This window comes from Ursus maritimus, unplaced genomic scaffold (genome assembly GCF_017311325.1).
Source record: "Ursus maritimus isolate PB19 unplaced genomic scaffold, ASM1731132v1 scaffold_3, whole genome shotgun sequence".
NCBI classification, from domain to species: Eukaryota; Metazoa; Chordata; class Mammalia; order Carnivora; family Ursidae; genus Ursus; species Ursus maritimus.
In genome coordinates, this window is record NW_024425563.1 from 89,420,974 (window position 1) to 89,446,274 (window position 25,301).

Below are 25,301 nucleotides of genomic sequence, written 5' to 3' on the forward strand. Positions count from 1 at the left end.
CAACATCAAATGGTAATCACATGAGGCAAAAGTTAGCCTGTGACAAATGTTTTGAAATACATGTGTGTGTCAGATCATGACACTGTATACCTTAAACTCAACACTATACATGAATTATATTGCAATAAAGCTTGAAAAAATAAAATCACATATTTTAAAAATAAAGCACTAACCTATTTTATAAGCAAAGCTGATTTCTAAGTGAAAAGTATTTTAAATAACTTAGTTAAAATATTTGTTATTTTAATGTGAAACAATTACATGTCTACTATTTGAGGTACTGTCCATTATGTTTCTAATACAAGAGGTCCAAAATACTCTCCCAATACCACACCACAGTGTACTGAACTACTATTTCAAGTAGCTTTATGGTTTATCAAAGCTTTCTTCTGATGCTACAAAACTGAGTAAATATAAAATGATCACCTTAAGATAGGGTACATTGTCTGCATCTCCCGATAGCCTTAAAAAATACTCTATTAACTTCCACAAAAATACTGTTTGATAGGAAAAAACAAATGTAGTATCTCTAATTTGCCACTTAAATTTAACTTGTATTTTAATGATCAAAAACTGCAATTACCCTATTAGAAAATCAATATCCTTAGAAAATGATTTAAACTCTAACCGGTGTCTCAAAATTCATCTAAAAGAAGTAAAAATCATCTAAGAGAAGAATGGAAAGAAGTTCTTAGGAAGAGTCACCTTGTTGGGAAAGAAAAGAATTCTGTCCATTCATTGTGTCATGACTGCTTTAACACTTGAGCTTAAATTGTCTTCATTTATAAGAATGCTTATAAATCAGTCTTTGCAAGCCACTGAAACACTCCTAAATACTCTGACCTTTTAAGAGTATCCTCTAGGGGCACCTAGGTGGCTCAGTCACAGTTAAGCGTCTGACTCTTGATACTGCCTCAGGGCATGATCTCGGGGTCATGGGATCCAGTCCCTCATCGGGCTCCACACTCACAGCGGGGTCTGCTTCTCCTTCTCCACGTTCCTATCCCCACTCCCTTGCTTTCTCTCTCTCAAATAAATAAATAAAATCTTAAGAAAAAAGAAGAGCATCTCTAATCAAGAGTTTTCACCACCTCCCCCACAAGAGCACAGCGGGTGGGACTTCCATGCGGTAAAGGGACAGCAGAATTTGCCACCTCCTCTGACTCCTCAGAGCCCAGACTGCTGCCCCTGCCAGCGCCCAGGCCCCACAGTCCCCGGGCATGGCTGGCTGGTGAGAGGCTCAGACCTCCCCGCCCCGCTGCCGCACCAGCTGGGTCAGCACAACCTGATGGAGGCAGGAGCCCAGGACGGCCTTCCTGCCTGCAGAAGACTTATTACCTGGACGTTCGTCTTCTAAATCCTAACAACCTTTAAAAGCACGGGGAGGATTTGGAAGGGATTGCCTCCTAAGAAGCCGGCACACTGCTGATTCCTACAGCTGTTTTCCTTTTGTTCAACGTCAACTTCTGCCTGTGCCTGCCACATCCCCGCAGACACTGGCAGGAAGCAGGCTTGCACATGACATGTCCTCAACACAGGGCTCCACAACCTGGGCACCGATTAAAACCCTGCTTCAGTCAAAGGCCAAGTCAGGCTTTTGGTCTACTTTTATTTATGTATTTATTTAGTCCTCTTTCATTCACATGCCAGGGATGGTGCTGGATGCCGGGTGAACACGGTCAATGTGGGCCTTGCCCTTATGAGGCTTGAAGAACAACGAAGTGCTGTTCACATTTAAGACCATGACCTTCCGGGGCTACTACAAACCTGCAGCCGTCCTTTGCAGGGAGACGGATGAACGGCAAATTGCAGGCTGAGCTCATTTTCCCCAGAGCCTGAAATGCCCATTTGCTGAACAATTCAGAGTGGACATTTTGGAAAAGTCTCCCTCTGATGCCTTGGAGAGTTGTCTATAATACTACCTTTGGCAGTTGAGTGAGGAAAACTTGAATCGGAAATCAATCCGAGCAACAGCATAAGGAGCCAGCAAAGTTTCTCTTTCTAGCATCCACCCCACAATTGCTGAGCAATGGCCCGAGACCGGACACTGTGCCGGGTTTCCTGATGCCACTGTAAAAAAAAAACAGTCTGTTTTGCCGGAAAACCACTGTTAAAAGAATACATGTGTGCTACATACATACATACATACATACATACATAAATGACCTGGAAAGAAATGCAACTGACAGGTTTCAAAATGGTGAAATATAATGTGTGAAGTATGACAGAAAACGATCTGTTCTTAAACTGAGTTAATATTATCCTTACTTACACATGTATCCGACACAGACACAAAGGAAGTGACAGAAAAAGGAAAGCAGAGTCTCCAAAGAAATGCAAAGTCATCAGGGTCTTGCAAGGGAATAGTGCAGAAGAGAAATTTACTAATAAATGCATTTAACAAAAGAGCAACTGATATTATCAAAAACCCTCCACGATACAAAGCAGATTAAAGAAAAAGCGGACAAACAACGCCTGCCTTCCAGGTGTCTGTGTACAGAGTCTGGGATTCCAGCACTTTGTGACATTCTATTTTATCATTTAACACATGATATTACAGATCATTATTTATATGACTAGCTCCACAACCTATTCTACCTGAAAACAGGGGCTGTGTTTTGTCATTCTTTATATCCCCTGCACCTACTTACAAAATGTTGACTGAAGGACTAAGAAGCAATCAGTGAATGAATATGAAAAAGGCACTCTTCCGTGTGGGGCCATCAAGAAAGCTGTCACAAAGAAGGTGAGACCCAGAGCATTTCCACAGGCAAAGACAGGAAAGCACATTGCAGCAAGAGCCAAAGTCTGGATACAGCTCAGGCCACAATGAGGGGGAATCCTGTCGCCGAGACAGCGGAAGCCTGGGGGCTGCAGGGAGGAGTTCTGTTTTATTTCACAGGCATCAAGGGGGCACTCAAGTGTTTTCAGGGAGGGGAGTAACAAAATCCCAGCATTCCCCTGGGAAGACTGCTTGGGCAGCTGTGTGAAGGATGGATGGGGGGGTGGGGGGGCATGAGGCAGGGAGATCAGCCGGGTTTCACTGCAATAACCCAGGTGAGATTCAATAAAGACTTGACCAAGAGTGGGGGCAATATAAAGAGTGAGCAAAGGAAAGAACAAGCTCCGAAAAGAATCTAGGGGATATGTAAGGTAACGGAGGCACATGATGGAGGATAAACGTCACAGAGATGGAAGTAAATCCGGAGGAGAAGAGGACGGGGCCTTCTGAAGACATGATATCCAGCAGGGGCATGGAAAAGCCTAGCAGTAAGGCAAAGATGGGCTTTTTCTTGGCTATAGTATTTAGATTCAAAAAGAGACTATACCTTGTCTGGTCCACTCGACCCCACTGATAAAGAAACAAGGACTTCCAAAAGATACATGGTCTAATTCAAGGAGAGGACCTTGCTGGGGGCAGTCGAGTGCAGTTAGGCCAGGGAGCCAGGACTCAGCAGAGAAAGGCAGAGCAGTTCCTTCTGTCCCGAAGGTAATTCACAACACAGATGTCTCCATGCATTGCACAACCCAACTCATCTAAATTATTTCAAATAATACTTCAGCACAGAAATAAATACTGATGTTTTAATACCCAAGTAAGTTTGGCTGAAGGGGGACACCATGAATAAGGTATCCTCTGCAGGTGGCCCCAAAGTTCCTAGCCTACAGGGTTCTAACACCACAATTGCAGGAAAAGAATTCATTTTTCCACAAAGAATATTGCCCTAGAGTATGTTAGTTTTTTTTCTATAAAAGTTATTCAACAGAAATGGGATTGTCATCCCCCCAACCATACAACAAAGAAAGAAACAAGAATATTACTATTCTTTAAAATTAAGTCTTAGAGGACTACCCCTCAGACCGTCCAAGCCCTAAGCATCAGCTATGCCACACCTTGAAGGACACACTTCATCACCAAAAGCAGGTCCAGAAATCCCAACAGAGTGCGAATCCATGATGACTGCAAGGCTAATATGAATATCTCACCCGGGCCTACAGATCATCTTTTATAATTCTCAACATGTACATTAATGATACCACCAATGATTAAAGAAAAATCTGTTAGGAGTAAAGATGTTCTTACTTACTTTTTCTTTCATTTATAACTGAATAATAATAACAATGCTAATGCATTTTATTAACCTAAAAACAACATTTGAGAAAGTAAAGGCTTTGTGATTCCACGGGTTGAGGGGAAAAAACCCCACTTCTCTAAAAAGGTCAGCATATATGGTTTAACTAACGGAGACCAAGTTATTAATCAAATAGAAAATGCCTTATTTTTCAGATGCAAGATGAAGACTATTTAAAATTTCATCAATGCAGCTGTACTTTCACCAGAGATTGTTATAATGCTCCCCAGTGTAAAAACACTGCTTTATCAATTCTCCACTAAACCATTTCCCAAGTAGATTGTCATCTCTCCACAGTTCCCAAAAGAAGCACCTTGTAAAACAAAGTTGCAATGTCTCTTACACTAAAAAGAAATTCCTGAAGTCAACTCGCCAGATCTGCACTGGGAACATTTCAAAGAGCATCATTACATAAGTAAGCCTGTTCCTACAACACCACAGAAATAAACCTCTTTGTGACATGCTATAAAAGGGACCCACGCCCCAAATAAACAAAGGATCGGACAGAGCAAGCAACAAAATCAGTCTGTAAAAGTAAGTATGCTGAGGAAGTTTCTCTTCCTTCTGCCCTTTTTTTTTTCCCTTTCCTTTCTCCCCCCTTCTAACTTTGCATGTCCTATACACAATGAACACTGTTAAAGAGAATCCTATCAATGAATTAAAAAAAAAAAAATTACAGCTCTCTTTCAGGAAGGGTCACAAATGCCAGCAATCAGATGCTTGGCTTGATCTGGTTCCTCATGACAGGTAATACTGAGCCTTGCAGTAAATATATCACGTGCATCTCAAATAAGCCTCAAATTAATCATACTGCTCAGGGGTGGGATATGCTCTACATTTCACGGAGAGAGACAGTGAGAGGTTAAGGAACCTGCCCGAACTAATGAACATGGGTAAGGGGAGACTGAGCCCAAGCCCGGCCGGCAGCCACAGCGCCACACGGCCTAACTCCCACCTCAGGGCCACATCCTGCCAACTCCAGAACCTGGCCGGCCTCCCTTCTGTTGGGCATCACTGCCCTGTCCGCCTTCATCTCCAGCCGTCCCGTCAGGGCTTCTCTTCCCACATTTGTTCCGGGCTAGCTACATTTCCAGTAACGCAACCGAGTCAAGGCCTGTGGGGCAGGGGGAAGAAAATGGGAAACCAGCAGGTTCAGGGGGGGTTGCAAAGTTTGTGTAATTTTTTTTTTTCCTGGCAAGGCAAGAATTGCAGACTTCGTCTTGATGCCAAGGACTAAATCCTTGTCCTCGCAGAACAGTGAGGATTTTTTTCTCGAGGAGGAATGAAAAGTTAAATGTAAAAAGGAAAACTTTATACAGAGGCTATCTTTATGACTTAGTAAGGGCAAAATATTCTTCCCTCAGAAGACATAAAAGATACAAACTCTAAGTGATTACATTAATATATATTTACTATATTCAAATAAAAAGTTTCTGAACTGAAAACACCACAAATGTGGAATTAAAAGATAAAGCACAGACTAGAAGGCATCTGCCACGCTTCCAACAAGGAGACGTGTCTGGACTCTGCCACCTGAAGAGAGCTCCTGACTCCCTGGCCCGCCACCAGTGTCTGGTGTCTGGTCCTCATCAGACTTTTAAATGTTTTGCCAAACTGACAAGTGTGAAATGGTATCTTATGGTTGAGATAATTTCACATTTTCCTGACTATTCTCCATCTAGAGAAATTGGGCATCTTGTCACATGGTTCTTGGAGACATCTGGGGTTCTCCGTCTGAGAACTTCCTGTTCATCTCTTTGTCCAGTTTCTTTCTGGGTTGTGTTTTCCTCATTGATCTCTAAGAGCTCATTGTAGAAGTAATATTTTAACAAAAATATGTGGTTAACATTTACAAACACTCTATGATTACAGTTTTTATAGAACTTAAGGAATCAAAAATAGTGAATGAACAAAAACAATAAAGTTCAGATTTAAAGTATTAATTTAGTGTGAAAATGGATGTCGTCCTAAAAGCAAATCATCAGTGCCTCATTTAATAGAAGGATTTATTGGCAAGTGTTAAATTTGACTTGCTGGTGACTTCTGATTTTGAGCCTTCACACAATCCACCCTGATCAATGTTGTTATTGTTCCTTGTAAACAGTGAACTTTTAAATTACAAATCAATTAAGAACTTTACACGCATACCGACGAAGTATATGAACTAACAATTCTCAAAAGAATAAACAGCCTCATTAGTAACCAGAAAAATACAAAGTAAATCAATAAATTCCCATTTTCTAGAAATCTAAGTGGCAGAGAATTTCTGAATGATAACAGCTAATGCTGGTAACAGGATACAATGACGTAGTCTCATACGGGGCTGCTGGGAATACAATTCGGTATCATCTAAGTATACTGAAATGCAAAACCTTAGAAGTGTTCATGGTGTCTGAACCAGTGATTTCACCTCAAAGACGTGTTCAAGGAAAGACTCAGTCACCAGACTCCTCAGCCCACGCGAGGATGCTCACCCCAGTATCACTCCTAGATTGAGCATCGTGCAGTTAAGTGTATAAGACACTGGGAAGTTGGCTCCTGGACAGCTCTGGGCAGGAACAGACCAACTTTCTACTTTAGGAAACTGATTCTGTTAAGAGTGGGGCTCCCTCCCTCCCCCCATCCAACACCTACCCCTAATCAAGCCTGTCCAGAGTATCCTAGTAACCACGTGCAGCAACTGCTTCGGGTAGAATATACCCAACCAGGCCCATCAAAGCCCTTCCTGGCAGGTTTTTGCCAGAGTTACTGAAGACAGAGTCCTGTCTCGCTTATGAGGATGGTAGTGCCCTGCCATCAGTCTTGGGCTAGGGGCTGTGATGCCCACTAGATGAAGAGAGCCTATCCCAGGGATGGGTGCTGTATGGGGCATCTCAGATGGCTACATCCGTGCTTGGCATCCCCCTGCAACTTGCTTTACAACAGCAGCCAGTACTGCCCACTGTTGATTAATCCTGGCTGAATTGGGTTTCCATCACCGGGCAACCAAAGTGCCCTAAGGTATTCATTTTTTTCCACTAAAGTATAACAGAATTAGATTTTTAGATACCTCACTACCTCACAAGGCATTTAATTCTGAGATGAAACTCTTCTAAAAAATTAACAGAACTCTGGTAGACTGTCCACTAACTAGGTAGATGCACCCCAACAAGATACATAGCACAGAAGCTGCTCGTTTCATTATTTCAAACAAGCCCATTTTTTCCCACCTGAAAGGGAATGCCCGTGTTACGCGGAAACGGAAAACGAATCCTTACCTACCCAGTGGCTGCACTCTCAGTCACTTTATCATTTCTATAAAAGGTGGTGCACCTCCCGAAAAGGAACATGCAATACAGAGCAGATATTACTTACGTAAAACAGACCAAAATAGGATAAAGATATTGATAACCTTGGTAAAATTCTTCCACCTCTCATGGAAGCTAAACTTTTGGTATTTTCTCCAGCCATATTTCATTGGTTGGGAACAAGGAAGTTATATAAAAATTTATAGAAGACAGTATTTTTCTTTTGACTCCTAATTTAAGGAAAAGCCAAAGCAGCCAGCAATTAGATCATCTAGATCCCATTCTGCAGGGTATCCGTTATAAATGTCAAACACCCTAAAAAATACCCAACAATTTGGGCTTACATAAATGGAAATAATAAATATTTTGATGGGTAAATATCACCTCTTGGAACACATTATTCCATTTTTTTCTGTAGCTTACCTTTGTACAGCTATGATTTTTTTAACCGCTTTACTCAGATACAACTGACATACAATAAGCCGCACATATTTCAAGTACAAATTTGGTAAGTCCTGGCATATATATGCACATATGAAACCTTCCCCAAAATCAATATAATAAATATATCTAACAGCCCTGAAAGTTTCCTTATGCCACTTTATAAGCCCTCTGCCTCTCTCAAAGCAATCACTGATCTGCTTTTCGTCATTGCAGATTCGTTGGCACTTCCCAGCATTTTATATAAATGCAACCATACAATAGGTAGGCTTTTCAGCCTGACTTCTTTCACTCAACATGACAGATCTGAGATTCATCCATATTGTAGCATGATCAATAGTTCATTCTTTTTTACTGGTAAGTAGTAAGCCACTGTATGGATATACCACATTCTGGTTATCCATCCCCCCACAGATGGACACAGATGGTTTCCACTTGGAAGCTATGAAAAAATAAAACTGATGCGAACATTCATGTATGCAAGCCATTACACAAGCATGTGCTTTCATTTCCTCAGGGTAAAAGGGCTAGATTACAGGGTAGGTCTATGTTTAATGTTTCTGAAAACTGCCACATTGCCTTCCCAGGATGGTTCTACCATTTTCCACTTCCACCAGTAGTGTAGGCGAGTTCCAGTTTTTCCACATGCTTACTGACACCTGGTATGGTCAGTCTTTGTCATTTTAGCCATTCTAAAAGGTTGTTAGTAGTATATATTCTTCCATTTTAATTTGTTTTAGTATTTTTTTTTCCTTGCTGTCAATTAAACTAACAAAACCTAAAGTGTTAAGACCCAATAGCTGCCCCTAGAAGTGATACATTCCCTCTCACTAGAGGTATAAAGTAAGGACTGAACAAGCAAAGGACAGAATGCTTTTGAAGAATCTCATGTCTTAGGTGGGGAGATAAAAAAATATATTTTCAGTTCCCAATTTTCACAGTATATCATGATTCCATCAAATGAAAAATACTTGGGAATTTTAGCCAAATAAATAATTTCTAGAGAAGGCTAATAAAACAAAACTGTTCAAGCAGAAATCAGAGCTTGTTTAAGGAAAAAGTAATATACCACTATCTCAAGTTATTTGTTATCAAACCACACACACACACACACTCATATGTTGCCCATATATCAAAGCCCCTGCCTTCTGGTCCATGACATCTGATTTACCATCACTCTAATGGCTTCATTTAGTTCCCTAAATACTCAACTCCAAAGCCAGTAACCATGAAGACACTCTCATGAAAACATTCCCTTTCTTTCCCATTTGGTCCTTCTGCCAAACCTGCTGAAGAAGTCTCTCTCACTGCATCTCACCATTTTTCCCTTTCCATTCCCCTACTCTCAAGCCACTAGCGGAAAAACAAAATGCACAGGTAGATAGAAAGGCTGTGATAAATGTTCCTTGCCCTTCCAGATTCCTGTTTCATATGAAGAATGCATCACCCTGTCCAGACCCAATCCAACAATCGAAAAATGCTCATTCACCCGTCAAGATTCACCTCAAATTTTCACTTTCTCCCACTTGCAAAGTTAATCACACCTCCTGAGTCTCCACGTTGTTTATAATCCTTTTAATGTGCTCACTTTGCGACTGGCACCTGACTCCCAAAGAAAGAAGCACCAGACAGAGGATTCACTCTACTACAGAATGGAGTCCACAGGTTTTCCACTAGGCCCCGGTCTTGGAGTCATGTTCTCTCTCTACCCAGTTGAGAGTCATGTTCCAAAAAGTTAAAATCACTACAACTCTGACTTTGAAATGTGTAGAGTACCAGGGTGATTTCATTCAATGAAGAAATACTTTAAATTTTAGCTATTTAAGGGGTATTTTGCCCAAATGCGTTACCACTAAGAAGTCCTATTATTACAACATGTTGTAAACATAAAACTTTAACTGTTCTAAGTGAGAGAAGCATTCTTAAAGTTGAATGTTTTCTTAGCTGCCTCTGTGCATAGATGCTACCAAAGTTATCAAGATACCTATAAATAATCCACAAACTGGAGATGATTTAATACAAAAACGCAGAAACCTGGAAATGAGATTTTCCTTGGCATCAGTTAGAATGATTCCCACTTAAGTAATTCTCAACTCATTTGACACATTTCTTATCACTCAAAATACTGAGTCCAAATATAAAAGACAGATTCTTTCAACACCTAAGAATCTGAGACCCGTCAATCAGTCTTAAGACAGGTATTACAGACACTGACACATTTGAGCCAACAATGTACCACTTTGATAATATCAAAAGATACATGCCATGCTTCCCAAGTAATGATGCCACATCCGGTAGAGCATACTCTAAACGGGGTTTACTTCAGGTTGATAAGTAAGTGCCATGAGACCAGGAGGAGAGCAGAATTTCTTTGTTCAACGACAGCTTACGTTTTTCTAGATCTGCTCCAAGAGCTTTTAATGAACAGTCAATATTATCCTGGCCACATTATGAATGAGCACAAAGTAGTAGGGCTCCTAAAGGTAATAACGAGCGCATGCTATCTGTATTACTCTCAAAGAAATGGTCCTGTCCGTCTGATTTCCCATCATGTACACAGTAATGCAGCTGTGGCAAAGGTAGGTGTAAAACCCTGCTTATCTGGAAAACAGTCCAGACACAAGGAACTTCACGGATTTGGAACTATTAGAGTTCAGCCAACTTGTATGAACGCCTCACTATCTACCAGTTTTTATGCTGAGCACCAAGGATGCAGAGATAGATGAGACACAGAAACTGCCCTCAGGAAGCTCACAATCTATGGGGAGAAGGACAGATGCAAATAATCTCAACAAAAGTACTGCATGTTCAAGACGTGGAAATAACACGAGGAGGAGGAGAGCAAATCATGTGAAGGATAAAAGGCATTTGTGAATATTACAAATGCAGCCTAAGAAGCTTACGGGAACACTAAGTTTTCAGGATTACATTAGCAAAGAGATGAGAGGGCAGATAAGTATTTCTTTTCCCTGAAACATGAAATAAAGACAGATGATCCTGCAAACAACATTTATGTCTCAATACACAGGAAAGAGGAAAGAGGAGCTGATCTGTATTAGAGATGAATTCCTCTAAGCCAAAGAAAGCAGAAGGCCAGGAGTGCAATCCAAAAGATGGTTGAGTCCCAAAGCCCAGAGACAAAAATGACACCATGGTCATTCATAGGCCAGGAACCAGTCACAAAAACATCTTCCAAACTCAGGTAGGAGAAATGACCTGATCAGAATGTCTAGGTATGTGAGGGAGGCCTAGAACAAAGCAGACAAAGCAGGTGAGTACAGAGGCAGGGAGTACAGAACCACAGCGGCCCCAGTCCGATTTCCTTCAGGCTTCCTTACCTGGCACCTTTTATATCCAGAACAATCGAAGTCTCCTCAGCTTCTAAACTCTGATGACTTTCTGAATTACCCAGAGCAACTAGGAAAAAGCTGAGTATATGTTAAATACTTGATAAGTACTACTGAATAAAAGGCTACTTTCCAAAAGTAGGAGTTAAGGTTCAAATCTCAAAAGAAAGAATGGAACCAATGAAGAATGGCACTCCAGAAAGATGTGATGAAAAGCCTGGAAGCAAGCATGCCCGTCCAAGGCAATCCTCAGGAAATGGTGAGTGGATCAGGTGACTGGAGGAGAAAGAAACGAACATGAAGATCACAAAGGTAGGTTTGGCCACATGACCAACCAGGATCTTGAGTGCTGATCCACCAGGAAAGTCATAAGGAGCCATCCAGTGTTCTCAGAGACAGTGATTAGACTGACGGTGGGAGATAAACAGAAACTGAGACCCCCTAACAGAAGGGATGTTAAGATACTGTCCTGTGAAGCTACTTAAATTCTGATAGAGATCAGGGACTTTATTAGCATATGAACATGAGGAAGTACAAAAGATTAGCAGTAAGAAATACAGCATGTTACTTTAATCCCAAACAAAAAAACAGGAATAGAAACATCAATAGACTCTGCTATCTAGAGTTCAAGAAGAATCCTGAACCTACCTCTTAAGAGATTTAGTTGAAAAAATTGGTATTTATCTTAATACAAAATGCCCAATAAGCCCCTGTTCTGTTTCATTTTGTTTTCTTATCCCTTTCCTTTTGTAACCATCCATTTTGTAGGTATTTATCTGATGTCTCCTGCCACGGCACCGTGACAGCAAAGCCGTATCATTTTCTATTTCAAGCAAAGGAAGAAAAACACATGAAGGTAAACAGCAGAAATTTATGTTTGGTCAGTGGAGTTCTCCCTCTAGCACGCTTAAAAGAACAAAGATTTAAAACATACGGAATAATGCTCCAAAATAATTTGCTCATTGCTTCCAAGTAATATTCCTAATTAGTAAGCCTTAAATTAATATGCTTAAGGAAAGTGGATGCTATTAAAGAGAAAGTAACTACAATGATTTAATGGCATTATATGGGCATAAATATCATGTGGAAATGTAGAAGGTATTTGAGATCCCCTAAGAATTTTGAAGTCCTATGTTATATACCGTGTAAGTATTCAGACAGCCATTTTTCAGGGGAATATGGCCTGATCTATATTAAAGGCAATTTTCTTAGTAACCTGAGCACTTTTATATGAGAAGCTAGGTGTGCTTTCACTTTATTCTGTGAGTTAAAGAGAACTGAACTTTATCAATTAAGTCTGAATTAACATAAAGTCATATCTAGAAATAACCTCTAAAAAACACATACGTGGTTAAGACATTAGCATATCTGAGTATTCTTTTAAGTATTCTAAAATAAGAATATCAACATGCAAAATAAAGCATCATTTCAGTGGTTTTCACTCTCAATCAACAAAACAACAGTCACAGATGGCTGGGTAACACGGAATCCTCTCTACGTTTTTATGTAATCGTAGAAGAATATACAGGTGTAAGAATAATCTCAGCGGTGTGATCCATTCATACAAAGATCCCTGAACAGGAAACCAACTTAACAAATTTGGGGGTATTTAGAAGTGAGGAGAAGAAAGGGTTGCTTCAACAGACAAAGGATAATTTGAATTTTGAATTTTGCTCAAGGACAAAGATACATACAAGTGTACAGGTACTTCTATATGTGTATATGTGTGTTACTGAGGTATAAAACAGACTAAAGACCACAAATCTCAAATTTACAGTTCAGTGATTTTTACCTGTGTGTGTGTGTGTGTGTGTGTGTGTGTGTGTGAAGCCATTATGATAGAGAATATTATCAGCACACCAGAAGATTTTCCTGTGCTCTCTCCCAGGTCAAATAATATCTGACTTCTATCACCAGAGTTTAGTTTCACCTTTCCCTGACCATCATATAAAAGGAATCATACAACATGTACACATTTGTGTCTGGCTTCTTTGGCTGAATGTTAAACTGGGAAATTCATCTATGTTATCACGTGTATAGACAGTCTGTTCTTTTTTTTTTTTTTAATGATTTTTTATTATATTATGTTAGTCACCATACAGTACATCCCCGGTTTCCGATGTAAGGCTCGATGATTCATTAGTTGTGTATAACACCCAGTGCACCATGCAATATGTGCCCTCCTTACTACCCATCACCGGTCTATCCCATTCCCCCACCCCCCTCCCCTCTGAAGCCCTCAGTTTGTTTCTCAGAGTCCATAGTCTCTCATGTTTCATTCCCCCTTCTGATTACCCCCCCTTTCTTTATCCCTTTCTTCCCCTACCGATCATCCTAGTTCTTATGTTCCATAGAGGAGAGAGATCATATGATAGTTGTCTTTCTCTGCTTGACTTATTTCACTTAGCATTATCTCCTCCAGTGCCGTCCATGTTGTAGCAAATGTTGAGAACTCGTTCTTTCTGATAGCTGAGTAATATTCCATTGTATATATGGACCACAACTTCTTAATCCAGTCATCTGTTGTGGCTGTACCAACTTTCATTCCCACCAACAATGTAGGAGGGATCCCCTTTCTCCACATCCTCTCCAACAATTGTTGTTTCTTGCCTTGTCTATTTTTGCCATTCTAACTGGCGTAAGGTGGTATCTCAGTGTGGTTTTGATTTGAATTTCCTTGATGGCTAATGATTTTGAACATTTTTTCATGTGCCTGTTAGCCATTTGTATGTCTTCATTGGAAAAGTGTCTGTTCATATCTTCTGCCCATTTTTTGATGTATTTGTTTCTCGTGTATTGAGTTTGAGAAGTTCTTTGTAGATCTTGGATACCAGTCCTTTATCTGTAGTGTCATTTGCAAATATATTCTCCCATTCCATGGGCTGCCTCTTAGTTTTTCTGACTGTTTCCTTGGCTGTGCAGAAACTTTTAATCTTGAAAGTCCCATAAATTCATTTTATCTTTTGTTTCTCTTGCCTTTGGGGATGTTAGACAGTCTGTTCTTAATTGCTCAGAATATACCACAATTTACTTATCCATCCTACGAATGATGAATATTTGGGTCATTTCTAGTTTGGAGCTATTATGAATTAATCTAACTGTAACACTCTTCTATATATGGTGTGTGTGTGTGTGTGTGTGTGTGTGTGTGGACATAAACACTGCACTCATCGGTCCTGAATATATACCTACAAGTGGAACTGCAGGCCACACAGTATTTCTCCTGAAATATTAATGGGAAAACAAATATCTTTCTTCAAAATGCAGAATGATTTGTTTGGTTATTTCTTTTACCTCATATGTATTTAAAGTGAAGTCAGACAGCCTCTAGTGCAATGATTCCATCCCAGCTCAAATAGCAGAATCCCCTGGGAAACTTTGTTAAGGCTTCCTCCATGCCCCCTCCCCCAAACAAAACTACCACAATCAAAACTATAAATGCAGTGAATGGGGTGAAGAGCTATTGCTTGAGGAAATAAACACTGTGCAAACGTAAGCTATTATTATATTACCTAATTTTAATTTGTTTAAATTATTCCCACTTAGAAGTGAAAACTAAAGTCAGAAGTGTTTATTCATTAATTTTTAAAAATACTCTCACTGCATTTCTGATGAAGAGTAAAGTTTTGGATTAAAATGGCAACCATTACATCCAAAGAAAAGCAGCAAATTCAAAGAAAAGCAGCAAATTCAAGTCATGATAGTATTTTTAGAATTGGCAGAATCGTTTTCTAAAAGGAGTGATACAGAGCCCCACAGAGCAATCACACCATCAGAAACAGGAAAATAAAATAATAGAGGAAAAAACTCGGAGATGAGAAGCTGTAGACTAAGGCTCCTTTCAAAAGAGGACAATATGAAACTTGTCACCTGAAAGTCATGTGCCTAATACGGTAATGTTCATGAAGAAGCTAGGGTCTCCTGAAAAACTTTTCCATAGAACACTATCAAATTCCTTGATAAAATAAACAAAATACCATCAAACCATCTTCCTCTCCTGCTGGGGGGGGGGAACAGTAAAAGGGGGCAGGTTTTTGAGGTTCTAGAGAACTTCATTTTTGACGATGTCACATGGGCAGGCTGAAAGAAAAAAAAAAACAACAACAAAGGAAAAAAAGTGTGAGCAAATTTAGGGGGGATGATACCATAAGTTACCTGAAAGAGGATATGGGATATACTTGAAATAAAACTGACATCAGAAAGGATGTAAGGGAGGGCTTACACTGTGTAGACACAAAGACTGAATGAATGAAGGAATGAACAAACACATGAATAAACTGCTACAACATTTTTCTTGGCTTCTCTTTTGGCAATGGACCCAGCACGTAGGCCCGTGACCATCAGCAATGAAGCAGTGCAATTTCTACACAGTATTTAAAAGACTTCTTTACAAGCAGAGTGTCACATAATCCTCTACCTGGAACAGGAAGTTCAAGAGACCAGACAGGTGAGATTTTATTGGGTTGTTTCTCTTTGTTGTTTTTTGTTCCGTTTGTTTTTGGTTTCCTTTTAATGGTGAGGAGCTACAGGTAACACCACGAGAAAGAGCTCTTCCCAGCATCAGCTACACATTTGAATGGATGGCAACGGAAAGAACAAACGTTTAAGTCACCAAGATGGGTGTCCAGGACGTAGATGGAGGGTCCAACATATTTTCCTCTTGTCTGAAAGATGCTGAAGCAAAGCAAGAACCCACGATCTGCCTGATGTATGAGTATGATTCGTGTGCGTAAGTCCCTTCCTGGACTGTTCCCAAGATTCTGTCGACATTCAGTGGTTCAGTTTAAGTAACACGAAGCAACCTATTCCTTTCATACACAATGTGCCAACTTCAGAAACTGTGGTCTCCTTTATAAACGACACCAATACCTTATGATAGATCTTTCAACAAGTGCTGATGCTGTCTTTGAAAAAATAATACCTGCCCCCTAAAATGAGCACCCTATTCACCCCGAATGTTCACATGCATGCAACCATGGACGCTCCTGAAACCGTCAAGGAACATCTTAAACACCAAAACCAAGCTTCAAATTCCACATTTCCTTCATCCTCAATGATTCCAAATCACAATTAAAAAATTAAAAAGGCTAATTCTTCACTTTCAATCCCCGAAGAATCCAAGCATCAAAACATTCATATAAAATATTAGCTTTCTATATTTAGAAGAGAGAAACTGAACCAGCAAGGTGATCAATCTTCAGTTACATCTGGCATCTAGAGAATATGGTGGGGTACGTACTTACAAATGACCAAATGAGGGGGCTTCACACTTTAAGGATTTCACAACTTCCCCTGTATGTAAATGAGGACCAGTATTCACTAATAAAAGCAGTACTTTTTCTTTTAATAACAATTCACCTAGGTATTCCACACTGCTCTAATTTTAAAAGAACACATATAGAAGTATTTTAAATGCTCCCTTTAAAGTCAAATGGATGACTATAATTAACTAAAGAATTACAATTCAACAGATTTATAAAAATAAATATTTACATGGGGTGTATATATAAAGATACAAAGTCAAAATATGAAATATGTGTGTGTATATATGCCTATATATTTATAGACCTCTTTCGTTTTACGTTCACCTTTATAACTTTTAGCATATACTATAAAATTCAGTTACATTCTAAGCACTCTGATTTAATTGATAAAGGCTCTTTCTTTAGATTAATACAACAAACTGCTAAAGCTAATATTGTAAAGCATAGATTTTCAGCACCAAGTCTAGTTCGTACATTATTTTATACTGTATACTTACTACATCAAACTTCTGAGTGATGTTCCCCTGGACATCAAGTAAATAAACCTTGCCATAATGGGTGCCCAGTGCCAAAAACTGCAAGAAGAACAGAGGGGTCAGTTTATTAATGTACCATTAATACACACTTAGTAATTAAACCATTTTCAAAGTCAAGACTCTGAATGTGTAAGTGATGCGTAATGCCTTGGAAGATAGGCACTCCTTGGAGAAGGCTTGTTTCCAGCTTCAGGGAAACAACAGAGCAGGGCCTACTTTATTGTGAGAGGGCAAGCTGGCTGTCAGAATGACTCATGAGGACCGTCATCTGCTGACAACCAACGGTGTGTATGCGGTCGGTACACAATGCTTGATGGGCTGAGGCCGCAGATCCCAGTGCAGCTGGGACAGCACGACCAACCTACAGTTGAGCTCAAAGTCAGAAGGGAATGACTGAACCCCCCCTTAATTTATGGCAAATGTGTAAATCTGTGCTATCATTTAAGTTTAACAAATATATACACATGCACAAACGACAAAGTGTGATTTTTTTTTTTTTAGAAAGGAAAATCTAAGTCATACTGAGAGATGCAAAAGCTCAAAGTATTTATATTATCAGTTAGCATTTAGATGCCTCTATAAAAGTTAATGTGTAATACTGAGTGCAAATGTTTATATTCCAATGCAAAAAAAAAAAAGCTTTTCTGTCACAAAATAACTGCTGAGCTACATATTCGAATTTTATGATATGAAATAGTTCCTATCTCCCACTGTTCCTTTAATTCTTTGAACTAACCCTAAACAAACATGAAGAAACTTTAGGACTACCTGAAATATGACATGAGATTTTTCTTCCTTTTTACTCTTTTCAGCATTACTCAAACAGTTCCAAATTCTATGTATGTCATTGCATGTGAGCATGCTTCATTGCAACCTATAATGAAATGCTCAAATTTACAGGCACTACTAAGCGTTTCAGCCAAGCAGCACAATCTTTATAAAAATAACCTCACAGAAAGTCAAGATTTAAAAGGATTTTATCGAAATGGAATTGCTTAAAATGAAATTTCAGTTCAGGCACTTAAAATACGAAGCTACATTAAAGAGAAGTCACAAAAAGGGAAAGAAGGGGGTTCATTAGAAATTCATCCCCTGCAATGCCTTTCACTCCTGCAAGGTTGCCTTTTTTCAGGAAGAAAAAAGTCCCCCGGGTAAAAAAATCAATACTGGTTAATAAAACATCAGGTGTGCAGACATAACTAGGTATGACGATTCCAGCGCACAGGCCTGCCTGAATGCACCGCGTGCCATGCCGATTACTTACCCGGGCCAGACAGCAAGCCTGCTGGAAACGGGATGCCTGGGCCCCGCAAAGGAAGGGGTAAGAGGTAATTCTAGGGGGAAATTAGTCTGAATATTTAAACCAAACCGGGACGTTGCTTCCAAAGCAGAAGAACATTCTAATCAGAAACAGAGGACTCAGATGGCTCAGGGGGTTTTAATTTTTTTTTGCCACAGTGACTCTGATAATATTTGAATTAAAAAAAAAAAAAACCTGCATAATACTAACTAAAAACAAATACTCGGCCTCTTTCTGAGACTGTGATAAAACAATGAGTCTTAAAAAGCTTGCCGCACCCCGAGTATTCGACAGTATTGGTTCTCCTCATAAATACTGTATTCAGTTTGTTAAAAAAGTAAAGGGGCTTGGATCTTAAAAGTGCTTCAGTCCTGGTTGATTCTCCAACGCCTCTGTGAAGGCCTTTCTTGAACTTCCAACAATACTTTGTTTTATCAAAAGTTTTAAAGGTTCTATGCAGAGTACCCAAACACGAATTCCTTCCCTTTTTCCTTTTTCAAAATTACTAGTTCATTTAATATTTAAGATGGAAAGAAAACATCAAATAATTATTTTGATTTTATAGTTTCAACCTGAAACTGTAACTACTTCTGAATAAAAATCCAGTGGTTTCAGGGCGCCCAGGTAGCTTGGTTAAGTGTCCAACTCTTGATTTCAGCTCAAGTCATAATTTCAGGGATGTGAGATCCACGCGCTGGGAGTGGAGACTGCTTAAGATTCTCTCCTTCCCTCTGTACCGCCCCCCCCCACCGCCAAAAAAATGCAGTGGTTTCTATGACGAGCTACCTTTTGCTTACTAAAATATTTCATCATTTGGATTAAATTGTTGCTGCTGCCTTTTAGAAATAAATAACTTCACTGCTCTTAAAAAAACAAACAAAATAACACCCAAGTTTGATGAAACAACTGTACAGGTCTTAGAAAATTTATTTAATTACTGAAATTATTGATGAGTCATACTTTCAGTTGCGAATGCTTTTGATTGCTCAAAAATACAACAAAAAATGCAAAATTGACCATAAATCACAAAAGTATATTCAAATCCTTTCAATGAGACTCTTTCACGCCATAAAAGCCTTGAGCTTTTGTAACTATTAAATTTTTTTTTAACCCGACAACACTTAAAATCCAGGATGGGCAAAGAATAAGCATAATTTAATTAGCCCCCTTCATGTTTAATTACAGAAACTTGACTCCTTTTACAAACCACCAGATGGATATCCAATCCTTCTGACCCATCCCATCCCCTGGCATAAAGCCTTCTACTTTGAACGAGGGGACTTTCTGTAAGTAAACAAGCAGAACAAGTGACAAGCCCTGAACACCATGAAGGAAACAAGAAGCAGTACATTTCCTATGTGATCAGCTGTATAGTATCATCTATGTTCCTCACAGTGTTTTATAGTATTCAAAACATTAGATCAGGGAGTGCCTTTACACATAAGAAACTAGGTCCTGGGCGTTGATATGACTTCCCTGGAAACGGTCCATCGGTGGCAGAGCAAGGGCCTGAATTAAGAGTCAAAATACTCTCAATTGGATTAGAAGCCTCATAAATAGAAACATGGGCATCAGATTAAGAGTGTGTGTTCTAAAAGTCAGCACTGATTACAGTTCCCACTGTCAGAAGGCTCCTTGACCGAGTTGGTTTAATTCTGGAGTTAATAAAGTTTGATCTCCGGGCAGGCAAACTGTGTTCTCCATTTTATCCGTTCATAGGTTCAACCAACATATGCGTAGATAATAAGCAGGCTGACAGCATAATAAAGGAGAGAGATTTAAAAGACTGATTAATTAAATTTAAATTAAAGAGTATGCTTAAAATGGCAGCATCTCTAAGACCCTATAGAACATGGCTGATGTCGGCTACGCTTAACTCTGAAGGAGGAGTGAGACAGTAGACAGTGAGGCAGATGGGACAGGCTTGTAGCAAAGACCATTTTAGGCAGATGGGATACAACTTGTTCAAAGGCATGGAGTCACATAAAAGGCAGGACAAAGTCAAGAAACTACAAGTGGTTATATATGGCAGGAGCATCCAGTTTGTGCCCAGGGGAAGAGACAAGTGGTGAGTCTGGAAGGTTGGGAGAGGAAAAGGGTGTGGGAGACGGTGTCCAAATCACGAAATATCAGGAAACCAATCAAGAATTCTAGGGAGGATTACATGGTCAGATCTGAATTTCTAGAAGATGACTTTAATAGAAAGGAGTGCTGTGGATGGACCAGAGTGAAAGCAAATCTGCAGGAAAGTGGACTGGCTGGCAAGGTGTATGTTAGTTCCGGGAGAAACGACAAGTGCCTGAGCTGAAAGACAAGAGCTCAGGATGGGAGTGGGCTTAAGCAGGTGGGATGGGGCAGAATCCAGGCAGAAGGGACACTGTGAGTAAAAACAACCAAGTGTTGCTACCAGAACACCAACCATGCAGGCCAAAGTGGGAAGACATAAAGCCAACTGCAGGAGAGGCCAAGATCTTAGGGGGCCTCACACACCACAGTAAGGAGCTTAGACTTTATGGAGCAGATGGTGAAAATCGCACAAGGGTTTTAAAGCTGTATTTTCAACAGATCATCCTGGCAACCAGGTGGCAGAGTGCTTTAAAGTAGAAAAATGAGAGGTCTGTGAGTGCAGGCAGGGGAAGTGCAAAAATCATCAGGACTTAGGAATGACTGGGTGGAAGCAAAGAAGAGTCAGCTTTGGCTTAGGTGACAAAAGAGACTGTGATGCCACCAAATGGGATACAGAACACAAACCGATGAGGATTAGAGAGGGAAAAGAAGATGCATTCATATGGGTGTGCTGAGTTTCAGGTACAAAAAGAACAAAAGGAAGAACTGTTTAAGAGGCGTCTGGATAAAGTGGCACACTACCCTGGGGAGGAGTCAGTGTGCAGGTGGTCATAGGAATTACATTTAAAATCAAGAAAAGTACAAACTAAACAGAAATGTGGATAATGGAGCAAATCCTGGGAAAACCAACACATGAGGGAAAGGTGGAGGGAAGGAGAAAGTGAAAGAGCCAGAAGGGAATCGCAGAAGTGATCAAGAGAATAATAAAGGAATGGTGCCATGATAAAAAGGCTTTAAGAAAGCTTCTCTCAAAGCTTTTGTGTAGAAGAAAGGTGAGACCTACACTTTTGAAAGCAGCAAAATGTCTGTCCACTGGTGAACGGACAGACAAAATGTGGTATGTCCATACAACGGAATACTATTAGGCAACAAAAAGGAGTAAAGTACTGATCTAGGCTACGTCACAGGTGAACCTCAAAAGCATTACACTACGCTAAGTGAAGAAGCCAAACACCAGAAACCAAACAGTGTATGATTCCATATCTATGCAATATCCAAGATGAGCAAATCTACAGACACAGGAAGAGATTCGTGGTGACGCGGGGCTAGGGTTAGCATCACTGGGGGCGGGGCGTGAGATGTGATGCAGAACAACAGTGGACAAAAAGACCTCTGAATGGGAGGAAGAAAGCCTCCTGTGGGGAAGGATGGGTGTGGATCCAGATGGGCTGGGAAAGGGATCACGGGCCGAGGCTCATCATGCCTGAGGGATTCGATTTTCTGAATGATACAGAAGCGGCATCCTCAGAGTGAAGGGATAGTGGCTGAGAAGACAAGCTAAGGACTAAAGGAGCTGCCGAAGAACAAATCAACAAGAGCGTTTGTAGTGGCCTGAGGGGCACAACAAAGGACAGGGACGTAAAGGAACTGAAGACACTGGTAGAAAGTGAGGCTAGTTAACCACCTAACAGAGACAAGAAATTAAACAAAGAACAGATTCAAGACCAGAGCTCCCTAAAATCACAGAGAACAGGGTTAGTAGGAAAATTAACACAAAGGCTTAAAGGATTAAAAAGGGTCACCAGAGAGTGCACTGAAAGATCCTCAAGTTCCAGGAACGGACGCCATCCAGATGTGGCCTTACTGCTGGGGAGATGAGAAAAGGCAGAGGTATAAAGGTCTGCAAGAAAGACGGCAAGGCCAGTCTTCAGTGAGTGAAGCAAAGTGAAGAGGAATTTGGGACCTGACAGCCATGGGAGCAGGAAGATGGTGACAATGGGAAGGGGTAGACGGTGGTACAGCCTAACCAGAGGTGCCCCAAAGGAGGGGGTTTCTGGTAAAGCAAGAGTGAACAAACGTTCTATTAACATGTTGAGCGAGTACAGGAATCTGTTTACAGCAGAGTGAGACCTGAAGGAAAAAGGAAGGGTAGGGGCAAGGAGGAGGATGAGGCCACACTGCTAGTAACAGAGGATAAAGCCAGGAGATGGATCAGACTTGGCAGGTTTGTCTCACTCATGTGTTCGATGGTTCAAACGGCCTGGCCTCCAGTACTCCACTTACAACACTTTTTGTTTTGGTCCAAGAATAGGCAAAGGGTGCTGTATAGCCCTTAGCCTGGACTCAAACTTGGGGGGCTTTGTTATGGCAAAGATTCAAATGTGGAATATATTCATTCATTCATAGGACATATAAGTAATCTTTTGAGGCCTTTCTACTGATTCCTAAAACACCTCCAATGTAATCTCTTCTGCTCTTACGAAAGCATTGAACACCACACCATTTCCAATCTTAACACTTCCCAACTCTACTACTTATGATTTGAGGAATTTAAAGTGATAGAGCTGCCAAGAATTACTTGGTATAAATCTTCCACATCTGTCTAAATTCTACTTGATACACCCTTGCAGTATGGGGGGGGGGGTGTCTGTGTGTGCAAATACATACATATAATGTTTTTGGATGTTGTTTTCATTTTTTTGTTGGAGAGGAAGAAGAAAGGAAGAGTGGGAGGGAGACACAATTACTGGAAAAAGCTACCACCAAAAGCATCGGGATTCCAAAGTATAAACAAACTAACAAGAGAAACAACTAACAGAAGAATCCTCTAGAAGGGCTACCTTACCTTGTCATGGACTGTCATGCAGCTGGCTGCATCCTTCTGAAGGATTTCAGTTACCCCATTGGAAAGCCTTTCATACTTCAGTTTGGGCTCCTCTTCACTTTCTTCTTCCTGCACAAAGAGCAGAGAAAATGACAGCCATCACGGATTCATTTGAAATAGTCAGACTCAAAACACATTTCTTAAGGGGAACCCAGAGATGGCTTCCTCAATGATTGTCAATAACTACAACTACAGCTCAAGGTTAAGATCTTCATGTTTCATTTTTCCAACTGGGTGTATTAGCTGCTACAACTTCACCAGCAGAATACATTCAAAGGTTGAAAACAGGAGTATACGTACTTACTGCCGACAGTATTCAACTTTGGCATATTAGAGTAAATACAAAACTATCTGGCCACATATGCCAATAAAAGATGTGTGGGCAAAATACTTGTCAGTTTGACCTCACGGACATAAAAGCACTCACAGCAGGTAGATAGGAATACAATAAACCTCCAAAAACATGGATTTTGTATCCCAAGACTATAAATATTTTTGTCAGATTTGAGAATATCTCATTTTAGTTAGAAAAACATAATTACAAAAAAATCAGAGAAAGGAAATTGGAAATTTTATATACAACAAATGTATTCATACCTTCAGATAAAAATATTTTAATATTTATTTTTCAAAACATAATCCGGGATCATGTTTGTTAGAAAATGTAGTGTTTACTTTCATCTGAATAAACCTGATGCATTAAAATTTTTTTTCTTAAATGTATTAAAATTTCTTAATCATTTTGTATGCATTATTACTAACTCTGTATATTCAACCTCACTGTTGATACAGCATACCTTATGATATCTTTAATCCTCACAGTTATGGAGTAAAGTTAGGAACCTATATTGACTATGATGGCTTTGAATTAAATCAAGGATAATTATAAAAATTATAATGATTCAGAAAAAGATGTTATTTTACTGTATCAATATGTGATGAGAAACCATAAAATGTGCGTGTACCAGCAACTGTGACAGGATAAAGCTGGCCAAATAGAAGTTCATAAACATAATCTACTCACAACATTCCCTTCAAAAATAACTGTACAGTCTTTACTTTCCAGCTAACGTTCGAGTAGCATGAGGCACGCCAATGCGCCCACCCAGAAAAACTAGAAAGCCTTAATGAAATACAGGGCAACAGTCGAAGGCATCAGTGAAAGGGCTGCTGAAGCCACCACCTGAGCTAGAAGGACCAAGGTTCCAAGGTGGTGGAGAAACCGGAGAAAGCGTGGGGATGTGAGCTGCCATGCGCCCGCCATTCTTCCTGGAGGTATTTACCAATTCGGGGTGTAGGACAAGAGGCTGAGAACCCAAGCTCTGCTCAGAGCATGGCCACTGCTGAGAGTAGGAAAAGCAGCAAACCTTCGGGTACTTGTAGGGTTCAAGTAACAAAACTGGAAGCTTGAGGGACCAAGATCCCAGTGGAGGAGAGAGGCAGACAAGTGAGCTTGTTACACAGCCACTTTTCCCCGTAAGACAACTGCCAATTTCCAAAGCAACATGGGGCAAGAGGCGAAAAAGCTAAACAGAAAGCCTCAAAAATGCAAACCAGATGCTTTGACGTGCTGAGAAGATAAGAAATACATTTCAGAAATTATCAACAAATGAAGTCCTGATGAACATCACAGGCTAATTGGAACTCCTGGCCCCCAGGGACACAAAAAAAAGTGCTTACCAAAACTTCAATCTGTCTCAGACTCAGTTCAAACCCTGACGGGATTAAGGTACGTATGTAACCCCCAACCTACCTGTCCAGTAAAGGACAGGGTGACTCCTGAGAGAAAGAAAACTTTTTTGGAGTACGAAAACTACTTGGGCCTCTACCATTTTCACTTACCATACTGAGAATAAAAAATATTAAAATCAATAAAAAAAAAATCACAAGGTATGCCACAGGGACAGGACCAAGTAACTAAAAGTCAAGGAGAAAAAAAGACCACAAAAACAGACCCATGCATGACGTGGAGTTAGCAACAAGGGCTTTAACATGAGTATGACTCATATGTTCAACAAGAGAGAAGACAGATGAAGAGACAG

At 40.1% G+C, this 25,301-nt stretch overlaps 1 protein-coding gene across 2 annotated transcripts in view; it reads right to left on the minus strand.

Annotated features, from left to right (window-relative positions):
- Positions 1-25,301, minus strand: part of VPS41 (VPS41 subunit of HOPS complex) — a 170,888-nt gene that overhangs the window by 115,342 nt on the left and 30,245 nt on the right. For both annotated transcript variants that reach the window (XM_008703510.2, XM_008703509.2), the window contains exons 3-4: positions 23,221-23,328; positions 16,970-17,047 (exon numbers count right to left, since the gene is read on the minus strand). In XM_008703510.2, the coding sequence (XP_008701732.1) occupies positions 16,970-17,047; positions 23,221-23,328 (186 nt within the window). The remainder of the gene's footprint in view (positions 1-16,969; positions 17,048-23,220; positions 23,329-25,301) is intronic.